The sequence below is a fragment of the Rhinopithecus roxellana genome, chromosome 4 (assembly GCF_007565055.1).
Source record: "Rhinopithecus roxellana isolate Shanxi Qingling chromosome 4, ASM756505v1, whole genome shotgun sequence".
Classification (NCBI taxonomy): domain Eukaryota; kingdom Metazoa; phylum Chordata; class Mammalia; order Primates; family Cercopithecidae; genus Rhinopithecus; species Rhinopithecus roxellana.
In genome coordinates, this window is record NC_044552.1 from 163,471,826 (window position 1) to 163,484,582 (window position 12,757).

Below are 12,757 nucleotides of genomic sequence, written 5' to 3' on the forward strand. Positions count from 1 at the left end.
TCCAGCGATCCTCCCACCCCAGACCCTAGAATAGCTGGGACTATAGGTGCCTGCCACCACACCCTGCTAATTTTTGTATTTTTTGTAGAGACGGGTCTCACTATGTTGCCCAAGCTGGTCTTGAACTCCTTACCTCAAGCGATCTGACTACCTTGGCATGATGCCAGGCAGACAGCCGTGGTTTTGTGGCTCCTCACATGGCCTTCTGTGCCTGCAGACGCTGGTGTCTCTTCCTCCTCTTACAAGAACGTTAATCTTGTTGGATTAGGGCTCCACCCTTATGACCTTATTTAACATTAATTACTTCCTTAAAGGCCCTATGTCAAATACAGACACATTGTGGGTTAGGTCTGCAACACATGAATGAGTGGGGGACAAAATTCAGTCCATGATACTCAAAGAAACAGAAATTAATTGGTATCTGAGTAGAAGACTGAACTTGTAGTTGATAATACAAGAGCTTGGCATTTTATCAGTAAATGTGATAGAAGTTTAATATGCAGGGAAAATGAAATATCCTTATCTGGAAATAAGCCTTATCAAACCATTAAATTGTGTGTTTGTATTTAAACTCAGGGTTATATAGGGAATGGGAGAAGAGAAGGGAACCATCCCCTGTATCTCTGGAAAAGTCAGACTGAGGTTTGAGGTAGAAAGGAAAGGTGAGTGGGGCTCAAGAAAGAATACAAGCCTCTAGGATTGGATCATTTGCAAAATTCTCCCACAAAGTTTAAATGATGTGGACTCTCTAGCACAAGAACTGTTTGTGTAAACATGCAGAATATATATAATTTGTTATTTAGCAAATACATAAGATTGTTGATGTGCATGTAAAGACCAGATTCAGTCCCAGGACCACTTGGCTATACACCCAGGGGTCTTTTCCTCTTTAAGAGTGCCCTGGTTCCCTCTCTCCCTTCACACCCAATTTCCTGTTCACAATTCAGCACACTCAAGAGGTTTTGTAAGGACAAGTTTTGGCTAAGTCAACAAAAAACAATCCTTTTCTATTCTTCCCTCTTAAAATGAATGTACTATTATATTTGTATTACTAAGGGAAGTCCCTAAAGCACCTAAAGCGCCTACTCCCACATGAAACAAGATATTCCCCAAGGACACATGTGCCCTTCAACGTGGCATCTACCTGGAAGTTTGACTTTGGTAGCGCTCTATTGCAAGGGGCAGAGAAGAATGCCAAGGTCAATGCTCCAGGGCCAACAAGCTTTTTCCAGCTCCTCCAACAATCCAGCCTTTTCTCTTTTGGTTCACAGACATTGAAGACATGGTTGTTGGACTCATCAGTGAACAGCTCAATCTTCTTGAAGATTCTTTTTTTTTTTTTTTTTTTTTTGAGACGGAGTCTCGCTCTGTCGCCCAGGCTGGAGTGCAGTGGCCGGATCTCAGCTCGCTGCAAGCTCCGCCTCCTGGGTTTACGCCATTCTCCTGCCCCAGCCTCCCGAGTAGCTAGGACTACAGGCCCCCGCCACCTCGCCCGGCTAGTTTTTTTTGTATTTTTTAGTAGAGACGGGGTTTCACCGTTTTCGCCAGGATGGTCTCGATCTCCTGACCTCGTGATCCGCCCGTCTCGGCCTCCCAAAGTGCTGGGATTACAGGCTTGAGCCACCGCGCCCGGCCGAAGATTCTTTACTTTCCCTATTCCAGAGAGATTTGTTTGGGGCTTTTAAGTATTATAATGGAACAAGTTATAAATTTTATTCAAGTGGGTCTACTAGGTATAATAAGTGTCCTCCTACTCAATTACACTATTGCACTAAATTAATCCTCTGGTCTATTAGCCTCAAAAGGATTATTATTTGAAAGGGTTAAATGCAGTTCTTAATTATATTTTCATTATGTCACGACTATTGATTTGTCCCATTAGACACACTGTTCCTTTAAATTTAAAACTGAAGCAATATAAACATAATAGATTTGTATTTTCTTTTTAAAATGAGCACTATGTAATAAAGATCTCAAAGTGCTAGTCCTTCACATCAGGAAATCCGGAAGAGAATTAAATGCCCTAAGGCATACATTGTATGTAATGGATTAACTTTCTCTGCATCTAAAATGGTAGTAGTTATACAGTTTTTGAGAGAATTGAGCAAATGTCACTCAAATAATTTTGTGCTCTATAAACCTTAAACCCGGTTTACAAAAGTTTTCTTTTTCTGTAGCATACTCTATATATTTCTGTGAAGTGTCTGATGTCCTTTCATAGAAAATTCTTCATTACAATAACAAAATAGGATGATCAAGTAATAACCAATATTGGTTTCCATAACCAGTATCATCTTGCAGAATGGTTCTTCACGATGTCTGATACATTTATTTTCTAACGCACTCCAGGGTATGAAATGGTGAAAGGTCTCTCTTTCATTTTACACTTAGGAAACCAAGGAATACAAAGTTTTTGGTTTAAACCACTATCAAAGATCACGTGGGCGAAAAGACCTTCCAAATTGCAGGCTAACTGGGTCAGAGGGATATTAGAGGATGAATTTTTTCCATGATCTTACACTATTCCGCACACAGGGGTAAAAGGTCAGGCCTAACCTCAGGATCTCCTGGTTTCCGAGGCGCCCTGAAGGCGATGGCGAGTCCGGTTAATTTTGTGGTAGGAAGGGCTAAGTGCCTACAGGTCTCAGCTGTGCAGCAGCGGCACCGCTCCTGGACCCCTATTGCCTTCTGGGTTCCCAGCTTGCGGGACAGATCGAGGTCGCCGGCGCTGGGGTATCAGGAGGACGCGAGCTGACTACCTGACTCCGGAGGGCGGCGCAGGACGCCGGCCCCGCGAGGGGCGGGGGCTAAGCGTATCCAGGGGCGGTGCTGCAGGGCGCGGGAGGCGGGAGAGGCTGCCGCGCCGGTGCCCTGACAGCCGCAGCCCCGCCCTGCGGCGTCCGACCCGGTCCTGTCCCGCAGCGTCCCGCCCGCCAGCTCCTTGCACCCTCCCCGGCCGAGGGGCTCCTCGGTGCTCCCCGCGCAGCCATGGCTCAGCAGTTCTCCCTGGCCGCCTGCGACGTGGTCGGATTCGACCTGGACCACACTCTGTGTCGCTACAACCTGCCCGAGAGCGCCCCGGTGAGTGGCGCGGGCTCCCCGGGGCGCACTGCGCGCAACCTCCATGGCGGCTGGGGCTTGAGTTTCCTCCAGGCTTGGGCAGCGGCGGGCGCTGTCGGGGGCCTGCGGCGGCCGAGTCTTTCCGCAGAGCGCGGCCTCCAGCGGCGAGACGGGGCGGAAGTGTGCAGCCTCCGCTCGGCGCTAGTGCCCTGGGGACCGGCCCATTTAGCTCAGCCATTAGCTAATGTTGAGAAGGGTAGGGAAGAACGAAGGAGGGGCAAACTGCGCAAGATCGTGCTGGGGAATTGGTTTCTAGGACAGAGGAGGGGCGGGGTCAGGAGCACTGGGGCTGTCCTTGAAGATCCCATGTTGTGGAACTTCTCTGCATGTCTTTCTGGACACAAGCTGATTGTGGACACAGCCACTTGATTTGGGACTTGCATTTTTCTTGGCTGCATTTTTCAATTTGCACGATCAACCATCTATCAGTGTTTAAACTGCAATCTGGGAGAGATGTGTAGTATATAGCGTAGTGTATTGGACGGAACACTAGTTGAGAAGTCATTAAGATCTTAGCCCTCATTTTACCTCCTGTCAAGAGAAGAAAATAAATATTTATTGCGCATCGACTGCGTGCTCCCTGCACTTTGAATACATTCCAGTCCTACCAACAGCTTGCAAAGTTTAGGTCCTCACTGTGCCCAGAGGGAGGGGGACATGGAGTATGCATGCTTCCAGACCTGTACTCTCAAATTAGTTGCCCTCCCTCCACTATTCCTTTGGTTTCCCAATTCCCAAGGAAACTAATTTTGAAAAGTTACCAGATTTTTTTAGTCCACGATCTAAGCATCCAGACAGAAAAAGAGCTGGTTATGAGTACAATAGTGAAAGCGAGGACTCCTCAGCCAGACTGCCTAACATAGGACACCAGCTCCACTGTTACTAGCTCTGTGACTTTGAGCAAGTTACTTAACCTGTGCTGCTTCTCAGTTTCCCCGTCTGTAAAATGGAGCTAATAATTGGATTTACCTCACAAGATGGTTGCAAGGATTAAATGAGTAAGAGATGTATAATGCTTAGAATAGCACCTTGGCAAAGACAAGTGTTTGCTTTTATGGTTACCACCCAAACCATTTGGAAACCTCAGTTTATGGCTAGAACTCTAGATCACTGGTGCAGACATCCAGCCTGGGCTGTGCCCCTTTATGGTGATGTCCTTGCACCCGCTAGTTCAGGTACACGTTAAAGGTCAAAAAAGAGTGGCTGCCGGAATTTATTGTGTGTTTTCTATGCCCAGATGCTAATTTTTTTTTTTTAATGTCCTTTTTCTGCTGTTACACTTTCCTGCTTTCTTACCTTCCAGGTCTGGTTTCTTTAGTCACAATGAGAATTAAGAAGGCTTTTTTACTGCTTGATTCTTTGGCCACTGCTTCCCCTAGGTCTTTGATACATGTGTTCCTTCCCTCTGTGCCTTTTAAATCCTTCCTGAATCACAGTTTTGTGTGTCTCCTCTTTAGTTACCTTCATTTGGAGGGAATATTTTTAAACCACTGTCATATTAGAGCTAGTGTTGTCCATAGGTGATCATAAAATTTCAGAATATAAGATTCTGAAAGACAAGAGTTTTTTTAGCTGCAAACCTGGAGAATAGTGATGTTTAAAGCTTGAAAACGGTAACCTATTGAGTTTTGGATCATGTTTGGTGTGGAAAATCTTTTTTTAAGTCCCACAGTGTGCTGAGCACCATGCTAGAGCTGAGGATACAGAGATCAACACGCAGGCCTCCAGGCAGCCTCACGCAGTAGGCAAAAATGCTGAAGAGTTAGTCTTGGTCCCCTGCAGTGGGTAGTATGACCTGGGTCTTGCTGCACACTGCCAGTGCCTGGAGGGCCTCTTTGCTCTGCACAAAAGCTCTTCATCCCATCAGGCCTCATCTTAAACATGGTTCCCCTTAGGAAGCCTTTTTGGCCCTCTAAAGTTTGCCCTTCCACTCTAAGCCCACCTTCAGTTTTCCACAAAACCCTTCCTTCCTCAGAGCACATACGACATGATGTTAACACTTCCTGTTTACTTGTTGGACTTCCCCTAGAGCTCCATCAGTATCTGTGACAGTTTCTTGTGTGTTCTATGTGCCAAGCTTAGTGCTGGGCACATACTGGGCTCAATAAATAGACTGAATAGATAATTGGTATTTTAATAACAGAATATGATACAGCCATAATTCTAATAAGCATGCTGCTTTTATGAATGGATTTAATCCTTACAACGTCCCTGTGAGGTAGATATTATCACCACAGCCACTGTTAAGAGAGCATCGAGCAATGAGGCACAGAAAGAAAGTGTATCCAGGGCAACCAAGCAAGATAGTCTGGCTGTGGATTTCTGCTTCTTCCCACCTTGTTGTCTGTATGGTGCCCTAAAACACAGAGGGAATGCCTGGAGCTGGCAGGTGAGGAGGTAGAGAGGAGTGCTTCACCCATAGGAGTTATAATAAAGGCCAGGACCCCGAGGTGAGCAACAGCACCAGGAACTGCTTGGTGCAAGCAAAAGGTAGCAAGTTTCAGGAGAAGATGGTGGAGAAGTCAGTGGGGGCTGCATCATAGAGAGCTGCGAGTGCCTTTCCTTTCAATTTTGTAGGCATTCACATGAGGCCTCGGAAAGGCATTGTAGAAGAGAGGATGACACGTGGTTTCTCCTAAGGTTGCAGACTCAGAAGTCTGATGCCAGTCAGTTAATGTAAATGTGTGAGTGGGAGAGTAGGGTCCCAAATATTGCATAGGACATGCTTATACCAAAAAAAAGTATTTGTTGTTTATTTGAAAGGCACATTTACCTAGGCATTTTTAAATTTTATCTGGCAACCTTAAGTGGGAACCAAACATAATTTGTAGGCTGCATATGGACCACAGGGTACCAATTGGCAACTGCTGTAGAGTATGTATTATTATTAGTTCTGAGAGACTGTGAGGTGGTGACAGCTAAGGCTGGGAGAGGAATGTCTTAGAGAGCCCTGTGCCATGAAGGTTTCTAGAGAGACTCAGGACAAACTGCAAGAAGCCTTCTGCGTAGACCAGGGGTTTCAGAGTACAGATGCCCCTGCTTTTCTTCACACTGCTTTTCTCTGCTTCTCTCCTTGTCCATTGGCCCCCTTCTGTCCTGTTACATAAAAATCTCCTCCACAAGGTAAGGAACACACTGTGGCTGTCCCTGTTGGCATCTCTGATGGAAAGGGCTCCTTCGTTCCAGGAGATTTCGAGTGTTTTAGAATCACATGCCCATATCGTAGACTAATCACTTGGATAACTGGAGAAACTCAGAAGTGCCTCAACCAGAGGCAAATCTAAGGTGTACAATAGCTGACTCTTAGGGGCTTGTGAAAGCCGGTTGTTAACTATTCAGGAATTGTGCAAGCAGGTAAACTGCTGTTGGTGGCTTGAAACAGGCCATGGTGGGAATATTTACACCGTGGAGATGGGTGAGCGCCACATGTCAGGACATTGTTTTTGTTTTCTGTTTTTGTTTTGTTTTGTTTTGTTTTTAGCAACATATGACATAATAATAGCAAATACTTAAATTGGATTTGCTGGTGTGCCAGGCTCTGCTCTAAGCACTTCACATCTGTTAGCCCTGCAGCACTGGTTTCTTATAAGCAGGATCATGGTGTGGACTTTTTATTGTCCATAGTACTTTGTACCACAGAGTGACTCAGTGTATTTTTTATTGTTTTTTTCCTTTTAATGAGTAAATGAAAATCTGTAAAACACGCAGGTCAGTGGTTTTCAGTGTTCTCTGTGCTTCAGAGAGGGCCCTCTCTACCCTGTACACTTGGAAACTCTGGGTAGTTTTAAGAAGCGTCACCTGTGGTTCTGAATCACCATCAGGGTTGAGAACTGTTGATATATAGTGTTAACATAATGTGGGTCGATTAACAGTTGACCTGGATAAGGTCACATTACACTGGATGACGTACCTGTGTAGTGATTTTAATAGCTTTATGACAGGGAGCAACTCAATTTGACATTTGACAAGGAGCCTTTGCTTTCTCCATGCTCATATCCTGACACTCAGACCCTGATACCGCTACTCCAGCTGTGTGCAGGTCCCTCAGTTTCTGAACCTGAGTCACCCCCCATTCCCTCTGCATTCACCCAGCGAACTGCTACATCTAAGTATCAGTGTAAATCTCACCACCCAGGAGAGATTTCCCCCACTCCTCTGACTCCATCTTCTCCCTAAGAGTATGACATGTTATCAAAACCTGTCATGGGTTAATATCTGTAGAAGAAGGGTCAGATTGTTCAGTGTGTCCTTTTGGACACTGTGCAGGTTGACTCAGACCTCTGTTCTGCTCAGGCTCAAGTGTACCTGACACTGGCCAAAGAACATTTCGAGGTAGAACAAGGTTGGGCCATCTACCTTTTGTGCACTTTTTGTTTGGTATGTACAGTTCTTTTAAAGTTAGCCAGCACTTAAAAACCAGATATTTTACTCAAAAACCTAGCATTTTTTGTTGTTGAGAAATAAAATCTGTCAGCAATCAGCAGAGTATTTCTTATTGTAATTATTGTACTTGCTTCCAGAGGCTTTCTTTGTCCTTTTTCTTTAGGTTTTTTTTTTTTTTTTTTTTTTTTTTTTTTAATGGTTTTTGTGTATGTGTGTGTGGAGAAACAAGAGTGATTTCCTACATCTGATAGAGGCATCATGACTTGTTTAGATCACCTGCCTGGTCCCCATAGGTATTTCACTCTGAGATTTCCCTAACCTGGGGCTTTTCTGGCCAGAATGGACCAAGGATGGATGGATAGAGTGGTCATCATATTTATTATCTTAGTGATGTATTAAATAAGTTTAAAAAGCTTTGTCAAGTCTTAAATTATGATCTCCAACCCAATAGAAATCAGGAGTAGGGTTAATAATTGTCTTTGGTTATATAATTGTATGCCGATGGTATAATTTTGAACGGGACAGCTACCTGGGGCATGCAGGGGTTGATAAATTGCTTGTGAAGGAGAATTAAACTGCAGAACTTCACAATTACAGATATTTCCTTCCTCCTACTTGCCCTCATCAGCAATTCCATTAGGGTTTTAGGTCTGTGACATTAAGAATGAGTAAAACCCTAGAAGAAAACCTAGGTAATACCATTCAGGACATAGGCATGGTCGAGGACTTCATGTCTAAAACACCAAAAGCAACGGCAACAAAAACCAAAATTGACAAATGGGATCTAATTAAACTAAAGAGCTTCTGCACAGCAAAAGAAACTACCATTAGAGTGAACAGGCAACCCACAGAATGGGAGAAAATTTTTGCAATCTACTCATCAGATAAAGGGCTAATATCCAGAACCTACAAAGAACTCAAACAAATTTACAAGAAAAAAACAACCCCATCAAAAAGTGGGCAAAGGGGCCGGGCGCGGTGGCTCAAGCCTGTAATCCCAGCACTTTGGGAGGCCGAGACGGGCGGATCACGAGGTCAGGAGATCGAGACCATCCTGGCTAACACAGTGAAACCCCGTCTCTACTAAAAATACAAAAAACTAGCCGGGCAAGGTGGCGGACGCCTGTAGTCCCAGCTACTCGGGAGGCTGAGGCAGGAGAATGGTGTAAACCCGGGAGGCGGAGCTTGCAGTGAGCTGAGATCCGGCCACTGCACTCCAGCCTGGGAGACAGAGCCAGACTCCGTCTCAAAAAAACAAAAAAACAGAAAAACAAACAAACAAAAAAAAAGTGGGCAAAGGTTATGAACAGGCATTTCTCAAAAGAAGACATTCATACAGCCAACAAACACATGAAAAAATGCTTATCATCACTGGCCACCAGAGAAATGCAAATCAAAACCACAATGAGATACCATCTCACACCAGTTAGAATGGCAGTCATTCAAAAGTCAGGAAACAACAGGTGCTGGAGAGGATGTGGAGAAATAGGAACACTTTTACACTGTTGGTGGGATTGTAAACTAGTTCAACCATTATGGAAAACAGTATGGTGATTCCTCAAAGATCTAGAACTAGAAGTACCATATGACCCAGCCATCCCATTACTGGGTATATACCCAAAGGATTATAAATCATGCTGCTATAAAGACACATGCACACGTATGTTTATTGCGGTACTATTCACAATAGCAAAGACTTGGAATCAACCCAAATGTCCATCAGTGACAGACTGGATTAAGAAAATGTGGCACATATACACCATGGAACACTATGCAGCCATAAAAAAGGATGAGTTTGAGTCCTTTGTAGGGACATGGATGCAGCTGGAAACCATCATTCTCAGCAAAGTATCACAAGAACAGAAAACCAAACACCGCATGTTCTCACTCATAGGTGGGAACTGAACAATGAGATCACTTGGACTCGGGAAGGGGAACATCACACACCGGGGCCTATCATGGGGTGGGGGGGGAGGGATTGCATTGGGAGTTATACCTGATGTAAATGACGAGTTGATGGGTGCTGACGAGTTGATGGGTGCAGCACACCAACATGGCACAAGTATACATATGTAACAAACTTGCACGTTATGCACATGTACCCTAGAACTTAAAGTATAATAATAATAAAATTAAATTAAAAAAAAAAAGAATGAGTAGTGGATGTTATATTTCATCTGTTTTTCTTCCCTTTATTTGCAGCTCATTTATAATAGCTTTGCCCAGTTCCTAGTTAAGGAGAAAGGGTACGATAAGGAATTGCTCAGTGTGACCCCGGAGGATTGGGATTTCTGGTAAGTTCTTTTTTGTTGTTTTTTTTTTTTAAGTCTGTACATCTCCTGTGGTTCTAATTGTTACTGATAAAACTGGGATGCTTTCTCTTCTATGAAGATAGAATGTGAAATGTGAAATTGAGTCAAAGGACTCATGCCTTCTATATTAAAAGTTTTGTATTTAATGAATTAAAGGGTTTTCTGCTTTAAACACTTTAAACACTAAAAAAATTAGACTTGCCTAATTAAATGTGAAAATAAGCTAAGAGCTTATGTGACTAATTTGGATATTTTCATATAGCTTAAGTTTGTCATAATAGTTTCAGAGGTTAATAAGAACTGTTTCTAAAATTTACATCTTTAAGAAAAAGGTTTGACTTAACTATCCTTTAAGAACTATAAGAGAAAAGGAGGAATCATCACATTTTGAGTAAGTCTAAATTAAGACCATTGGTTTTCTGTCATTTAGATCGACATTCCTAAGACTCTTACTGCGAATTCCCTTCCTGGGTCAGGACTCCCAACTTCCAAAGCTTCCTTTGTCTTCCTCATTTAGATAACAAAACAAACAAATATCCTAAGCCACTTTAAATTGTTCAGTTTAAAATCAGACCAGGCAGACGTGGTGGCACATCTGTAATCCCAGCACTTTGGGAGGCTGAGGTGGGCAGATTGCTTGAGTCTAGGAGTTGGAGACCAGTGTGGGCAACATGACAAAACCTCAACTCTGCAAAAAATAAAAAATAATTAACCAGGTGTGGTGGCACATGCCTGTATTCCCAGCTACTGGAGAGACTGAGGTAGGAGGATTGCCTGGACCCAGGAGGTCCAGGCTGCCGTGAGCTGTTGATCATGCCACTGCATTCCAACCTGGGGTACAGAGTGAGATCCTGTCTCCAAAAATAAATAAATAAATAAAATAAAATAACAATCCTAAACCACATGAAAAATACCTACATTATGTTGATCTAGTATACATTCTTTTGATATTTTGTTAGTCTTTTTTGATGTATCATTTTTGTAAAAGGAAGAAACAGTAACATGTTACTGTATTAAATTACTGACTCTGGAAATTTTACCCTGAACAAAAGTAAATAATCCTTCTAAAGTACCCTGTCATTTTTTGTTTAATTCCCTTGGTATTTGGTAGCCATTATACCACTTTGCTTTTGTTATTCATAATAATGAATCTGTACTTACCTTTCTCCCCAAATCCCACAAGTCTTTTACAGTAAAGGAGATAAAACTTAGTATTTGACTTTCTTTTAGTGGTTTTCAATAATATGCCTTGTCCAGAGAGCAAGTTCTTGTAACCTGACCTAAAATGAGACGAATTCTAGAGTGTAGGAAAGACTGGCGAAGTGCTTAACTTGTAGAATATAAATGTGTGTGTGTGTGTGTGTGTGTTTTATTTAGTGAAAAACATTTGTACGTTTTAACAAAGTCATGGGATGATGTTCAGGTTCTTTTTTTCTCTTTTGAGTTTTAGATTTATCTTTTGAAAAGCCTAAAGATATTATAAACTAAATATGCTGTCCTTATTTGCCTACATAACAATTTTCCTTGTATACTTGCTCAGTGATAGATATTTAATTTTACGGTTCTTAGATATTCTTAATTGTGTGATTAACATACCATTCCCCTGGGTGGGAGAATATCTTTTTAGCATTATGATGTTTGGAAAATATAGGTTGTCATTTCTTAGGTTAGCTAAATATATGAATCGATTGATAATCAGACTTTCCTATTTCAGTTGCAAAGGTTTGGCATTGGATCTAGAAGATGGGAACTTCCTTAAACTTGCAGATAATGGCACTGTTCTCAGGTAATAAAACTTAGTTGTGAAGTCAAAACTTTACCTTCTCTGAGATACTTTATTACTGAGTGTCATATGACCCTTACAGTATGGGTTAAATACAAATATTTTAATTAATGACAGATTGTCTGCCTGCATGTCTTTGTATGAATTGTTTGAGCCATTTAAATATGAGTTTGTGAGCATTAGATTTAAAGGTCTAGTTCCTTTAAGTTTACCTCATTAGAAATATTTGTAGAACATACAATAGAAAGTTTACAACTTGCTACATCTCATTGACCACTCCTTCTGGCAAAAGAGCCCAGGAATTACACTGTTTTAGCTGAGTATGTAGCTGCCTAAAATAAAATTGGGGTTATTTTTGTTAAGGAAGAAAGAATGGGTATTGGGTAGGGGTTGGTGGTCTGTACCCTCCACCCTCTCTTTCTCCATTTATCCAAATTTGGCACTGTCATGCAGGGGTCATGTTGTGTCCTAGTTCCTTTTGGAAGTTTTTCTGGACTGTTCCAAGTCTCATCAACCTCTTCCTCCTCCCACACTCCAGGCTGACTTTCTTTACTTCTCTCCTCTGTGAGTGGGCCCAGCCTCTCAACTGTTGCTAAGGGTATCTTAGCTGCTGTCACTGCTCTGTCTCTCACAGGGCACCAGGGAGGGAGCATCTGTTTTTCTTCCAGTACTAATAGTACAGGAAAGTCAACATGGCCATGAAGCTATATCATTTATTACATATACAAACAGGATCAGAATCAAAGAAGAGAACTCCCAGGCCCCTAATATATACTCTCTGTTGATGCATCATTCTTTTTGCATGATGTAAACTCCCTTCACATTTTCCCCCAGACCTTCCCCTAAGGCTCATCTAACGACAGCAGGTGTAGCCCCACCTTTGGTATTTTGTAGTTTATTTCCATGTTTATTTCTCAGGTATTGACAGATAGGGTATGTGTAAATGCAGCTTTGTCTATGACCTTTAACTTTACTGTCAGATTCTCACAGTGTTCTTGGCTATCTTCAACCACAGTTAAAAGAATGAAAAGCTTTCTACAATTTTGTTTCTTTCTCTCTTTGTTCTGTGTGTCTGTCCCTGTCCCAGTACCCCTCCTACAAGGTCTGTCTCTCTCTATCCAAGTCCTGGCTAACCTTTAGTTTCTCCTGAATTTATTAG

General features: G+C 42.6%; 1 protein-coding gene across 2 annotated transcripts in view; it reads left to right on the forward strand.

The window, feature by feature from the left end:
• Positions 1 to 2,703: 2,703 nt before the first annotated feature.
• NT5DC1 (5'-nucleotidase domain containing 1) overlaps positions 2,704 to 12,757 on the forward strand; it is a 158,420-nt gene continuing 148,366 nt past the window's right edge. For both annotated transcript variants that reach the window (XM_010358138.2, XM_010358141.2), the window contains exons 1-3: positions 2,704 to 3,081; positions 9,706 to 9,797; positions 11,530 to 11,601. In XM_010358138.2, coding sequence (XP_010356440.1) covers positions 2,989 to 3,081; positions 9,706 to 9,797; positions 11,530 to 11,601 — 257 coding nt within the window. In that variant the 5' untranslated portion in view covers positions 2,704 to 2,988. The remainder of the gene's footprint in view (positions 3,082 to 9,705; positions 9,798 to 11,529; positions 11,602 to 12,757) is intronic.